The sequence below is a fragment of the Ahaetulla prasina genome, chromosome 2 (assembly GCF_028640845.1).
Source record: "Ahaetulla prasina isolate Xishuangbanna chromosome 2, ASM2864084v1, whole genome shotgun sequence".
NCBI lineage: Eukaryota > Metazoa > Chordata > Lepidosauria > Squamata > Colubridae > Ahaetulla > Ahaetulla prasina.
The window spans coordinates 105175755-105191062 of record NC_080540.1 but is presented as its reverse complement, the minus strand read 5'-3'; the positions used below and the strand labels follow the sequence as shown (position 1 = coordinate 105191062).

General features: G+C 35.4%; 1 protein-coding gene across 1 annotated transcript; it reads left to right on the top strand.

The window, feature by feature from the left end:
• ATP6V0E1 (ATPase H+ transporting V0 subunit e1) lies at positions 1-14243 on the top strand. The gene is made up of 4 exons (XM_058170308.1): positions 1-158; positions 3914-3961; positions 11927-12056; positions 13960-14243. Exons 1-3 carry the CDS (start codon positions 55-57, stop codon positions 12018-12020), a joined length of 246 nt encoding a protein of 81 aa, XP_058026291.1. The 5' UTR covers positions 1-54; the 3' UTR covers positions 12021-12056; positions 13960-14243.
• Positions 14244-15308: the final 1065 nt, after the last annotated feature.

Sequence of the window (15308 nt, the reverse complement as noted above, 5' to 3'; positions counted from 1 at the left end):
TCGGCCGCGTAGCGTTGGTTAGAGAGCCGGAGTCAGTACGGAAAGGAGGCAGCTATGGCGTACGGCGGCCTAGTAGTGCCCATCATCGTCGTGAGCGTTTTCTGGGGGGTGATCGGTGGAATTTTGCCGTGGTTGGTCCCCAAGGGCCCTAACCGGGGGTAAGTAACCGGAAAAAAAAGGAGGACGTCAGGGCGCGCCGTGGAAAAGGAGGGAGAGGCGAAGACCCTGGCTTCCCTTCCCCCGCTTTTGGCCTGCTTGCCTGCCCGGAGAACGCTTGTCACGGCTCTGGTGCCGTCCCGGGGGACAAGAAACAATGGGGGCTTGGAGAACCACTGCAACGCAGCTCCCTTTCCTTCTCCCCCCCCCCCCCACATGTTGTCAGCAGGTCTCAGATGGGTGTTTGTGGGTTGCCTCTTAATCATGAAAACACTCCCCACCCCCCGAGGGAACCCCGCTCTCCCGCCCGAACCACTTGGGCTTGTTTGGGGGCGGGAGGGGGGGAAGGAATCTTTTATGTGGCGAGGCCCTTCCTCGCAACATCGGCTCCTGCGAGGCTGGCTGAAAGGAGCAGAGCCTTATCAGCGTCTTGTGATGGCTTTTTTTTTTTTTTTGGAGGCTGCTCTCTTCATTTAAGTTACTGTTCTTGCTCCAAGGGGGGGGCATGAGACAAATGTTCCGGTTCGTTTTGTCATTTTATATAGCCTATTTCTGTAAACGCAAATCGCTGAATACGAATGGCATTTCAGGTAACTTTCCCTATATCGTTGTTCCGGATGCTTCGTTTTCCTTTTACAGCATTGATATGAAAACGTGATTTATCGCTCTTCGTTTTTGTTTATTTTAAATCTACAAAGCGCTTTTTATTTTATTTTTTATTTTATTTTAATTGCTAAGTGGAGGTGAATGGAAGGAATGGAACAACAAAACAAAAGGAAACTTTGAGGGCTGCCTAGATGATTTGAATTCCCAAATCTCATAAGCCTTGCCCAGGAGGTGGTGGTGGTTGTTGTTGTTAGCAGTGGTGGTGGTACTACCAGGAGAGGTTGTAGTTCAAAGGATTTTGAAGGTAAGAGATAGCTGCTCCCTACAATTAAAGCAGAAAAAAAGAGCACCATTTGCAGTAGAGCAAAATAAAATTACTGCGCAAATTATAGGAAGCTATTTTTGCCACTAGAAGGCAGGCTTCTGAGAAAGGAAGCTTCAAAATTAGGCTGCTTTGGATAAGAAGACTCTACTATTTCTACATGTAGACTTCAAAAGAAGATAACAGTTGGAGCAAGATCTCCTTGTCAAAGAAGAAACAGGTTTTGAGGTATTCTAGCCCAAAACTACTTAGGGCTTTCGCAATAACTTGGGTTCAGAAATGTACTGTGGGTGAAACAATATAGAGTTGCATACTTATTAATCCAGTTGCAGTTTCCGAAGGCCACCCAATATACTTCTCCATTTGATGCTTGAGCAAGGGATGAGTAAATGTCCTGATTTGCCTTTTCCAAGGAATATCTGAGCTGGTCTGTACAGTAAAGTCTTGCACTTCCTGTGTTGCATTGGATTTAGTTAACATTGTTCTTAAGTGGGTTTTTATTTCTTTGAATTTGTAGAACAGGTGTCTATGTATGCTAAGTTTCCACATACAACAGACTGCCATATCATAGATAGGTATATTGTGACAAATCACTTTTAATAAATGTATCAGTTCAATGTGTGACTAGATTATATTAATAATACACACAATGAATTTAAGAAAATAATCCAAAGTATAATGGAATAACAGAGTTGGAAGGGACCTTGGAGATCTTCTAGTCCAACCACCTATTCAGGCAGGAAATCATATACCATTTCAGGCAAATAGTTAACCAATTTCTTCTTTAAAACTTCCAGTGTTGGAGCTTTCACAACTTCTGGAGACAAGTCATTGTTAATTGTTCTAACTGTCAGGAAATTTCTCCTTAGTTTTAGGTTGCTTCTTTCCTTAGTTAGTTTCCATCCATTGCTTCTTGTCCTGCCTTCAGGTACTTTGGAGAATAGGTTGACTCCCTCTTCTTTGTGCCAACCCCTGAGATATCAGAACACTATCATGTCATCCCTAGTTCTTTCTTTCATTAAACTAGATCAATTACAGCAACCATTCTTTATATGTCTTTTTGGCACAGAAAATATATAAGCTTCCAAAATGGCTGTAACTACTTTTCTATCAGTGCCCTGGCCTTCATAAAATTCACTGGAAAACAATAATCATAGTTAACAGATTATAATTAGTTCAGTGTACAGTATTTTCTTTTTGTTTTGAATAGAATTTGAATTCTGTAGCTGAACCAACTGTCATCTGTTCTAACTATAACCTAATTCAACGTGAGAATGATTGTGTAGATGCTTGGCAGAAAAGGAAAGCAAGCATAACTAGCCATACCAGTGGTTCCCTGGTCTTTTACTTATGGAAATCAGCAAAAAATCATTTTTACTCATAGGGAATATAATTTGAACTGAAACTTTTCCTGAAAACATTGTTCTTACCATTGCCATGGTGCCTTTCATATAGGGTATTAAATTCTTATAAAACCCACAAATAGCAATGATATAATTAGCTTGGTTCTGATCTCTATAGCAAGAATAGCTTTCTGTTAAAATTGCATAAATAATTAATGGCCTATAATGAAAATAGTGATTTTGCAATATCTTCTATTTAGAAAAATGTTTTTATGTCCAAGTGTCAGATGTCCGAGTGTCAGATGTTGAATAATATTTGCATAAGCTTCATGAGTCTGGGAAAAGAATGACCAAATGAATGGTGGTTTTCAGGATATATTTTGATGCCCTCTATTTCAAACAAAGTCTTATTCATTCAGCTTTGCAAGCAGTCTTTTTTAATGTAATTGGAGCATTGATTTTTTTTTTGTCTGATTTACTAACTCTACTGAAACAACAACCAAAGCCAGTTTGGTGCAATGGATAAAACATCAGACTAGAAACTGGGAGACCATAAGTTCTAGTCCCACCTTAATCACAAAACCAGCTGCATGACCTTGGGCTAGTCACTCTCAAGCAATGACAAAGCACTTCTGAAATATTATAAAACTGCAAGAACTTTTCCAGACAGTTGCCAGGAGTCAATGGTGACTCGAAGACCTCTGTAGAAACTGGATTATATATGATAATGTCTGAATATTGCATGTTTTAAAAATGTATATATAAATTCTTAGGCTTATATGAATGGACAGTATTTTATTATTTTGGATAATTTATTTTGCTCTAGTTGAGAAGGTTAGGCAGCTAACTCTGATAAATATATCTACCTGCTATAGTTACTGAGAATTTATCAACCATAGGCTATAGATGCCATTGGCTTCTCATGACAGGTATGCATATACAAAAGGTGCTTTTCTTTAAAAAGAGAGAGAGAGAATAAGGAGGAGAGGCAGAAGAGAAATAAATCCCAAATTTGGAATGGTAGCATTTCATTCTTTGAAAACATGGTAATGACTGAAAGATTGAGTTGTGGATCTAAAAGTTCCTGATAGCAGAATGGAAACTACTGTTGGAACAGATTTCCCATTCTTTCCCAATGATCTGGATTAGAGAGTTTGGAAAGAAAAGCTTTACACTTTCATTTTACATTTTATACAAGTTGGCTGTGTCCTAATGATTCACTCTTAATTTATCGTAAACATGGCCTTGTTTACTTTGAGCTATGATTATGGTACTGACTTATCTTACAATAACCTAATGTAATCTACAGTACCCTACATATTTTAACATTTAGGAACACTTTGGAAAATTATTATTTAATGATTATATCAGTATGTCTCCATTGTGTGTAATAAAATTAGAGAAATATCTTTCCCGCCTTTTTATTTCTAATGCCAATTTGTAAGTATGACTTTTATTTTATTAGCCATCTTTCTTCTTTCCACAGTGTTATTAATACAATGCTGGTGATAACTGCTGTGTGCTGCTACCTATTGTAAGTATTAATGTTTTATTTCATATGTGGTAAAATCTATGCTGTAACTACAAAATAATCGTATTTTGACTTTAGTGTCTTGATTTTGGAATGGGAAGATTTGCATCATAGTGAATAATGCAAAAAAAATGTGTACATGACATATAGTATTGATCTGTAAGTGTTCATGTATTTTTTGTCATTCAGTGTTTTCGTCATAAAAAGACAGCATAACATTGGTGGCAAATGCAACTTGTTCATCTTTTAATATTATCTACGTTAGCATTGTTTCTACTTATTATTTTTATTTGTTATCCTACTAAAATAGTAGGATTCTGTATTTGGATTCTGTAGTAGGAATGAAGGTCTAAGAGCTTTTTTGTTCTATGGTATTGCTATACTTTGCAACAATCTGTGCATTTTAATAAGCTATGTCTTCTGCTAGTCTTTAAATTCTCTGAATAGTTGCAGAAATAATATTCCTGAATACTGTGATAATGAAAACAAAAAAACAAGCAAATAATCTGAACTATTATTGTGTATAGCAAGTTTTATCTAAGCATTGGCCTTCATCTTGCCTTGAGAGCATAGGCACCAAGACAAATTCCTTGTGTGTCCAATCACACTTGGCCAATAAAAAATTCTATTCTTTATAAACTGTGAGTCACATTGTTTATTCCTAAACAAGATATGACTTACAGTAGCTTGAAGTAGCCTAGGAGATAAAAGTCCTACATAACTTGTTTTTTATACACATGTTGTACTTATTTATGGTTCAACAAACCCAAAGACTCATAAATATGAAGCTATGACCCCAGTGACTTTTAAAAATGCTCTGCATCATGATTTTTCTGTTTTAATGTTGCATTGAATGAAAGTCCCTGTATTCCTTATCATTGGCTCCTAACATTTGTAGATTAATGTATGAAGGATCATTGCCCACTGTCTTTGAAGTAGTCAGGAGATTTCCAGATCTACATATATACATACATACATTCACACAACATACACCTATAGTAATATTAGCTGTTTTTATACATCTTTCTTTTAGGCTAGCCTGCTAGCAAAAGAAGAAAGCAGTGGTGGTATTCAAGTAGTTTAACAACCAGTTCTCTGCCGTAATGATTTCTTCCAACAACCAGTTTGCCAGAAAGTTAACAACCGGTTCTCCCGAAGTGGTGCGAACTGGCTGAATCCCACCACTGGAAGGAAGTTATATTATCCTAAGTTCTTGGCTACCAATCTGTCAGATAATATTTTAAAATATTTTGTGTACAGCCATCCATAAAGTACTTTGAGAATGTTTCAGTGTTGAGAGATTGTGTTGTTAATAAATAAGGAGTTAATAAACTTGGAAATATGTTTGGGAATGTAAGTTTCAGAAGATATGTGTGAATTCAGCATAGCTTACACCCACCTATCTTGATAAACACACCAAAGCTAACATATTTCCTCTCTTCCCTTTAGCACCTACTAGTTGAGCTAGTGAGTATGAGATCCCTGAGATTGTCAGCCTCTCTTCTAGTTTGCAAGTGAATTTACCCAGTGGCTTATCCATTGCAATGGACTGGAAGGAAGGAGCTGTTGCTCTCCTGATCTGGTAGAATGCCAGTATGTATGAGGGGGAAATGACCATCCACCCACTCCCATTTAATTCCCCCAAAATCGTACTTATCTACAACAATGGCAGTGTCCAATATGTCAGTGAGAGTATTCAGTTGTTGTGACCCAGACCCAAGCAGGTAGCAACAAATGCAGTCCTTAATAAAAATAAACTTTATTCAAGCAGCTGGGAATTGACCCATTCCCAACATCGTGATACTCAAAAGAAAGCAAAGGCTTCTCACACAAAATAATGTGTCATTATCTCCAACCTGCTCCAATTTAGATAATTGCCAAGGCCTTTGCAGATAAGCATCTGGAGCAGAAAAGGGAGAGCTGTCAAGGTCTCTTCAGAGAAACATCCAGAGCAGGGAATGAGGCGAGCGCACCAGTGCTGGTCTCCTTTTAAACCTTATGGGAGGGGCCAATTATCTCTTGGCCCTACTCCTGAGGTGACCTCTCTGCTTGAGCTGCTCCTGCCTTCTGGCAGCTTGCCTCATGCCAGCATTAGGAACAGGCTCATCGCATCCGATTCCGCCGACAGCACCCCAGGCTGCTGACGGATCACAACATCAGTTACCCATCAAAAACATCTGGAGCCAGTTCTGTTATTTGAACTTGACTGTAGTAAGTGGTGAACCAAGTAGGTCCTTGAATGCAAAAAGCTGCCTTCATATTATACTGAGCCCAAGCATCTGCTTTAAACTACAGTGATGGCAAAATGATAAAGCATACATCACGGCACAACCCTGTCACTATTCATACTTTGATTTCAATTTTGCATGCAAGTACATATATCACAGTGTGTGTGTTGTATTATCACAAGGCATTTTTGCAGCCCTCTATGCTGACTCAGACTATTGATACAGCCAACTGATACTATTATTGATAGTGACAGGCAACAGCTTGATTTACAAAACAATACCATATCATATAGTGATCCTGCAGCATGAGTTACTTGCCCCAGGTAATAATTTATTTATTGTATTTATTTAGCAAATGTATATAGCTGCCCATCTCACAAATGAGGCTAGGCAGCAAACCACAACAAATATTTGAAATAAGTATAAACAACTATTAATGACAATTAAATAGAAATAAGACTTTAATAGTAAAAAAAAGGAGAATTTACATTGATGGAAAACATGCTGAAATTAAAGCTCTTCTTTTTTTCTCCCGCATCACCTGCTTTTTTCCATTTCATCTGTGCATTCTATACATTAATTTTATACTTATATAATTTTAGAAATAGAAGTCGTTATAGCAGATGGGAGCATTAGCTGATCTTCCCTGATCCCCAAAATACTAAGCAGTGTTGGACTTAATACTTGGGAAGCAACCAAGAAAGGCAAAGCTTGGCTAGCTTGGGGAGACCAAAAACTTTCTCAGAGGAAAGCAGTAGTGCCTGCTATATAATTCATTGCTACCAACCCAAATTTACTCATGCTGACACTGGAGTCAAGCTGAATTGAAGCAGATATTACATTTGAAGTAGAGATAGCTTTATTAAATAAATATCATTTAACATGGTTATATTTATGATGGGTACAGCTCATTTACACAAATATAATTTTAGATACTTTTCTACTGTTCATGAAAGCAATACTTCACTGGCTTGAAATATGATTATGAATGTCTACAAAGTAATGATTGCTCATTCACAATAGAGAGCATCCTTGCCTGACCTGACATCTTCCAGATGTGTTTTGAAGTACAACTCCCCAAATTCTCAGACACCAGATCTAGAAGCCACCACACTGGGAAGGCGTGTACACGTGTAGAGGAAACCAAATACTATCTTAGAGTATAGAACAGGATTACAAATGTTTGTGTGACTGGAAACCTAATTTTTAGTGTTATGGAGATTTTGTATATCATTTTATCACTTGATAATAACTTATTAATATACCTTCAAGAACTTTTTAATTAGCATTTTTATCTTTCAGAGAACAAAAGGATAGGCATTATTCTTGACTCTTTATAAATCACATTCATTTCTTTTAATTTTCCTGACACTGCTAAACAGCCATGTTACACTTAAACATCTTACATAAACAGCATCTCGGTCTATATGTATTTATTTAAGTTGTGTGAATTGCAGCAAAACTGAGTGGAAGTTCTTCCTGGCAAGTAATAGTAAGGTATGAGATGCTCAATTTAAACTTCTTTGGTTATTCTGTTATTAATAAAACATGTAAAAATAATATCTTAGTATAAAGCATAGAGTGAAGAGCTTCTTAAGAGTTGAAATATAATGGTCACACAATAATTTTACGTCTTTCTAATACATTTCCTGCTTCAGCTTGCCAGCTGCACAGTTAAAGCTCACTTTCTGTCCAGTTGTCCATTATGTTATTCAGTTTTAGCAGATAGCATTAGAAGATGGTTGTAGCAGATTTCTCCTTTCCCAGTATTCCTGCATGCTGTCTATAGTTCATAATGAATACATGACTTTTCTTAATTTAATAATCCTAATTTTTGTCCTTCCAATAAAAAATGCAGTACTCAAACAGCAGCTCTGAATGTCACTGTTGCTGTACTAATGGGGTTTCTATTGTTCCGGCTATAACTAATTATTTCAATAGATGGATGAGTGAAATGTTAAGCAGCTACCTTGCTATCAAGGGGTCAGCTTTATCTCCTTTCGATGTTTGTCTTTGGGACCTATATTTTACATTAAAATAACAAATTCTTAGTAACAAATTCTTGCTTTTAGTTTATATACAATATTCCAGCAACATATTTTTGGGACTGCTAAAACTGTTTTATCTTGTTCATGGAAACAAAGCCTTAACACGGCACTACTGGCACAAGGAGTTCTTCCTCTTTTCTTCATACCCTTGGGCAATAAAAGACTATTGGAATATACTGAAGTGAACCCACATGAAATCTGCAAAAGACAGTACTGACATTGTCTGGAATTGTTTTGTTTACAGCGTGACTCAGTTTTTCTGGTGTCCAGCGACTAAATCTCTTTTTCAAGTTATAATATCTTCCATGTTCAGAAGAATTTAAACTAACTCTTGAAGCGTCCTTGGTGCTCTCTGAACTTGCTTGTTTTCTTGCAGACATTTCATTACCCAAACTAGGTAACATCTTCAGTGCTAGTAAGGAGTGGAGTTTACTCTCAGTTTATATTCTAGTGGCTCTCCTGTCAGTGTTGGTGGGATAGTTTGAAGATTTTCATTGATTGGGCTGCTTATACTCTTGGCTCGTTCGACAGTTCCTTGATTGGAGTATTGTTTACTAGATTGTGGGTCTGACATTAATTTTGAAGTTGAGCTATGCATATCTGGGTGCTGATTGCTGATGGAGAGGTGTTTGGGGTTTTTTGTTCCTTTTTTGGCTTACTGATTATCTCTTTTGCACAGTATGTAGATATTCTTTATGTCCATGTGGCTATTGATGGCTAATTTGTCAGAGTGCCAGGCTCTTAGAAATTCCCTAGTGTTTTTGGATTTGGCTTGGTCTCGAACGGTCACAGTTTCCCAGTTGAAATTATGGTTGAGTCTGTCCATATGTTGTGAAATTAAACAGTTTTTGTCATACCTTCTGTCTACTAGTTGGTGTTCATGGATGCATTTTGCCAGTATTCTGCCTGTTTGTTCCATGTAGTGGCTGTTGCACTCATTAAGCTAACTCTTGCTGAAAAGAGTGTGAAAAATCCAGGGTAATTTGGAAACTGGATAATTTGCCCCGAATAATATAGAAAGCTGTGTATTAGCCATGGTATATATTCCATTGGGGAATTCGTGATAATAGATGTGTACTGTGCAGTATATTTGTGTTTTTGTGAGTATGCTTTTCCAAAAGTCTTGAATAATACTAGTCTGCTTTGTAAAAGCCCAGTATTCAGTACAACAAAAAGAGGCTGTTTACATTTATTCAGTCTCCCACCCGCAATCCCATTTGCTTTTGTAAGCTTCTAGGAATGCATTTTTTTTTTTCAAAATAATCAATTTTTGGAAAACATTTCCTGCATTTTTGTCATAGAATCTCTGTTAGTTTCAAAGCTTACATTCCACAGTTGGTTGGAATGAGGAATTATAATTAACTATGGCTAGGAACTAAAGCCCTGTGTTTGCTTATGAACTAAGCATAGACCATAGAGTGCATTCCAAGCTTTTTGATGCTGTACAACAGCACATGATAGGAAATAAATATTGGTAAGAGCAGAGACCCTGTAGAAAACACTGTCTTTATCAACAACTTCTGAAAGACCTTCTCAATTTTTGTGAAATAGAAATTGATAGAAATACTGACTTACGCAGCCATAAGTAAATATTTGCAGTGGTACTTGCACATTATATGGTAAGAAGATAAAAAAACATGAGGGTGTTTTTTTTTAGAAAGGATCACATATAATATTGTGCTACTAGAGGTCCTACCAATTTGATGTAGGTAAGGATATCTATAATGCAGCTGTCTATCCTGAAATCCCCGCGGACTAGCAGTAAAATAAGGAAAATGCTAATGTCTCTTAAGGTCCTGTATGTTGTTTTAAAGATTTAGACTGATTTTTGTTCAGTTGTTTAACATGTACTTAACATTAGAGGGGGAAATTAATTAACAAAATCTAAAAATAGTTAATCTTTGTATCTGTCTATGGTTGTTGTTTTATCCCCCATCTGATCAGTATTTTATTTTTTGATGGAAGCATCCAGGTTTGTATGGAATTTTCCATGACTGCCAAAGCTCTCTGCATTTATAGCAGCTCCCATTACAAAGCTGCTTTGCTGTTTCTCCTTCAAAAGCATTCTAGAAATAGCAGTTAGATGTACCATTGTGTTCACAACCTGTTTTGTATACTGAACATTAGTTCAGCAGTAATTCTCTACAGTTTAAAGAGATTTTAAAGTCCATTTTCAAATCTGAATTAGGTTAAATTCAGTGATTAAAAAACAAATGTGCTGCATTTTCCTCTGTGTTTTCCATTGTGAAAAATGTTTGTATCTTAGCCATGACTTCTGTTTGGTTAATGTGACCACTGCTTTGAGAAGGAAGGTCTTGTATATTATAATATACTACTGCGATTTCAAAAGTTCTTAAGAGCAATTTTGCATAACATTATTAAAATATGTGAGTATAAGCTTTTTCTTTGCTAGAGATGTATGATAAAAATAATTAACTTTTCTCTTATTTTCTTGTATCTAAGGCAAAAAAAATCAGTAGCAAAGTGGCATACAGATATATACAGATTCTCTCTCTCTCTCTCTCTATTAAAGGAAGATCTTGCAAAGATTTTTTAAAAACAGAAAAACTAGAAAAAGTAAAATAAAAAGGAAAGGGAAAAGGAAAAGGAATAACAAAAAAGAAATTTTCAAAAGCAAATTCTGACCATCTTTGTAGCAATTATAGACATGGTAATTACCATCTCTACCTTCTCATTTACATATCATAGTTTACTTCTTTCCATAAACAAACCTTTGCAATCAGTCCCAAAATCATTTCATTTTTTTTCCATTCTCAGCAAAAAATCTATAAAGGAAAGATATCTAAAAAAGCAAACTCTGATCATCTTTGTAGCAGTCATAGACATGGTAATTACCATATCCAGCCTCTCATATTACTTATCATAGTTTCCTTCTTTCCATAAACAAACCTTTGTAATCAGTCCCAAACTCGCTTCATTTTTTCCATTTCCAGTAAAATGTCTACATATAAAACTATGTATAAAGGAAAATAAATGTATATGTTCTCAAGGCAGAACATACTCGCTTAGAAAACAAAATACAAGATAATTTATAGTTCAGATTAATAGGTATACATAAGTCATATATATAATTGCTATGATGCTAAAACAGAACCATATTTCATTAGAAGAAATGAAAGAGGTCTGCAACAAAATATTGCCGTTTAGAATCCTCCTGCCAACTGTGTCCTCCTCAGTAGTATTCCTTTCAAATTCCTCTGACGTTCTCATTTTCCATTTTTTTGTCTTAGCATTTGGTGGCTGCTTGAGATACTTATTGCCTATTTTCAGGAGCAGGACAGGGGAGACTTTTTTTTTTCCCCTTGTACTTTTCCTTGTACCTCAGCAATTTTTCCAAAACATAATTCAGAATCTAAAACTTGAAAATTTGGTAGGGAAAAGTTATTGGGTTGTTGAATGTGATACATCTTTAGTCATATAACATTTTATCCCTTTTAAGAAAAGTATTAATAAATAGATAATTGATAGGATTATCTATTCTTTGAAATGAAAAGGGCATTTTCTAAGAAATATATCCTGGACTTGTAAGTAAATCCTAAGACTATTATAGTCCTTTTCTTTTGAAATTTCAGTTCTGCTAGTATTAGTGTAGATGCTAGACTTATTCTATTTCTGCCGTGTTAATATTCCTTATTAGCCAATTATTTAATAAATCTGCTCTTATTTTGCAGCTGGCTGATTGCCATTCTGGCTCAGTTGAACCCACTCTTTGGACCACAGTTAAAAAGTGACACAATCCTGTATCTGAAGGAACAGTGGCCTTAACAATTACGTCTTTTTCTATGACAGTATATCAGCTAGGTAAATGCCATTTTGTTCTTTTTGGTTTTCATTATATTTATATATATCTTTTTGTTCAAGGAGTGAATATTGTTCTCCCTGTTCCATCATTATTGTTATATAGTTTTGTGATTATTTTTGTATATGTGCAGCATATCAGAGATGACAAAACAGAAACTGGGAGCTCAAAGCAATAATCTTGCTGAGATAGGATAGTTATTGCATAAGATGAAACCAACTCACTTTACTGAAAAAAATATAAGCATAAACCTTGTTTTTCCTAACAACATTATTATGTCAGGGGAAAGACTTAACTTTTCAGGCTCAGCTTTGATTGCAGTTCATCAGACTTAGAAACGGGAATAGGGCTGGTCATTGATTAAAAGAGATTGGAGAATAGTCCAGTGATAAAATGTTAATTATAGAAGGCCAAGGAAAGGACTAATGGAACTTACCAGAGGAATTGGTATTCTGGTCAACAGATAGAACAGTTTCTTCTTAGATCTGTTGACAGATGACCCTAATACAGTGTGCTATATGAACATCGAGACTGTATAATATAAACTGAGATGGATATTTATGTGCAGCTCATGGACTAAACTAAAACATTCTTTTGTACCTGTTTCATAGCCACAGTAAAAGAGATTTCCACTTAGAGACTTTAGTAATAGTTAATTTTTCATGTTTTTCTTTTTTTCTTCCTTAATATTACTTTTCATATGAAAAATAATGGATATTTTCTTTTATATTACTGAAAACTATTAATAGCATGGGTCCTTTTTGATTGTTGGCAATATCTGTGTAAACTGAATTCCAAACTTCATATTGCCATACCGTAGAAGACTTTTACTACATACTTATCAGAGAGCTTCAAAAAACAGGCAACCCAATGTAATTAGGTTGTTTATTGAGCTGTATACTAATTATTCTAAGCCAAACAGGCAAATCAGTCCCCTTTCTAAAGCCGCCATATGTTATTAATTCACAAGTACTTTTATTCATTGCTATTAGCAAGACTACAGTATTCATTTTATTTGTCTTTTAAATATGAGACAGAAAAGCAGCCATATCACCTGGGCTTGAAGTGCATTGTATGGAATATGAGCAAGTTTTTCAGGTCCAAAAGTAAATGGTTTTGGGTGCAGAATGGTGAAGTTTGCCACACAAATGATTACAGAAAGGATTATACCAAACCATGAATCTGGTTCCTGTTATAACAGTTTAGAAAGCGTCTTTGCCTTTTATTTCCAGAACTCTGATTTCCCCAAATATAATTTGTTCTGTTGGAAACAAGTTGAGGAGAAATGTTATGCTTTTAATTATCTTTTTTTCCCCTTGAGACAAAGCTTTAGTGTTTTCAAATCAGACATGGAATGAATTTGGGTGATGACTCAGGATTGGGGGTGTAGATTTATTTCCTATTTAAAATTTTAGTAGTTCATAAAAGACAGTGATCATACTGTCCTTTGCAAAGAGAAACCTTACACGATGAAGCAATGATCTTTATCATATTTGTTATGGCGAATTTGCTGTTGCCAAATAACTTTGACTTGGAAGTATGGGAGTGTCAACAAAAGATTAGCTAGGGTCTCAGCCTTATTAGTCAAAACTGATATTCTATCACTAGGTTCAGTTTTCATTTTAGACAGCTTCTTTTTAAAAAGAACAGTCAGATTTAACATGACTGTTAATTAATATTCATATATTAATATTGCATTATTAGCAGGACTAGCAATTGTATTGAAGCAAAAACTAGTATTTCAAGACCCAAATGATACTGGACATTAAAATAAAACTTTATTTGAACTGTTGCAGTATCTTGAATATTAAAGTTTTATATCCGTCCCACCCTCTGGAATCTTATAATTGCTTCATTTTTGGATTAAAATGCTTCTGAAATAAATTGTTTTTTCTTTCCTTATAGGTTATGATAAAGTTCCATTGATTGAATGGTGCCTTTGCTGTATTTTGAATCAATCCGTGTCTATGTCCATGTCTTAATGCTTCTGTTCTGTTATGAAGAATACTTAATTCAGACATTTTTCATACTCCTGAAGTGCCTAAAGGGTATTTTGTACCCAATTTCTGTAAAATTTTGCTTGAATTTCAAGTGTTACAAAATATTCCATCATTCCTATGATGGCTAGGTTTATTGACAACACCGTATATCTCACCAAGCAAACTTGGAATAAATTTCTATTCTGTTTACTTTTCTGGCTTTACTTGGGTTGTTATTTTTGCATTAATGTATAGAAACGTAAGTTTTGAATCACACATTTATGAATTCATGACTTTTAGAGTGCTATTAGTTAGAGTGCTATCAGTTTAGTTACACTTGGCTATTTCATTGTAACTTCATTGATGATATATTTCCTTTTGCAGATACACCTGCACATTCAGAAAATATAGATCTTGTGTCCAATATCTTCTCAATTTTATTTTCTCAGATTTAACTAATTCCAGAGCCTAAATATCATAAGATATGAAAATATGAATAGCTTCATTGGATTTGTACAGCAGAAACCTGTAAAACTGTGCCTTGAAGTCCGGTGTAATAATGTCCAAGTTGTAAATAAGTGAAATTGGTCAGGAATTTCAGTATTTATGTATAGAATTAGTTGAGATTACCAGTATTTGTTATATTCAAAATTAAATTGTAGAAAGAGATCTGTTCATTAAATAGCTAAAATTGTTGTTCAGGTCAGATCCGAATTTACTGCAGAAATACTGCTGATGGTTGATTGGTCAGAGCTGAATGTGTATCTAATTTGAAGGGAAAATATTAATAAATTATGTCAGGTACAAAAGATAATTCAGTGTAAATGGTAACCATGGATACATTTTAAAAAGAATATGATGCTCGTGGAAATACTGCAAGGGGATGACTAAGCTTTCTGAAGACAATTGTGATCCAAATCCTAGGTTGAATCCATACATGTACATACTTATTTTCCCCCCTCTCATGTCTAGATATTTGCACTAGCATGTATGAACAACTACACTGAAGAACACTATTAGAGCTAATAAGAAAATTTTGGTCCAGTATTTTGACTTCTGAAGGTTTATTTACACAGACAGTAATCCTCAACTTGCAATCACAATTGGAACCAGAATTGCCATTGCTAGCAAGTTGGTTGTTAAGAAAGTTACACCAAATTTTATGATTTCCTGGCTACAGTTGTTAAGTGACTCACTGCAGTTGTTAAGTGAATCCAAATTAAGTCAACTACAAATGACTCAATCCCATGTTAGATGGGATTTAGAGAATCATTT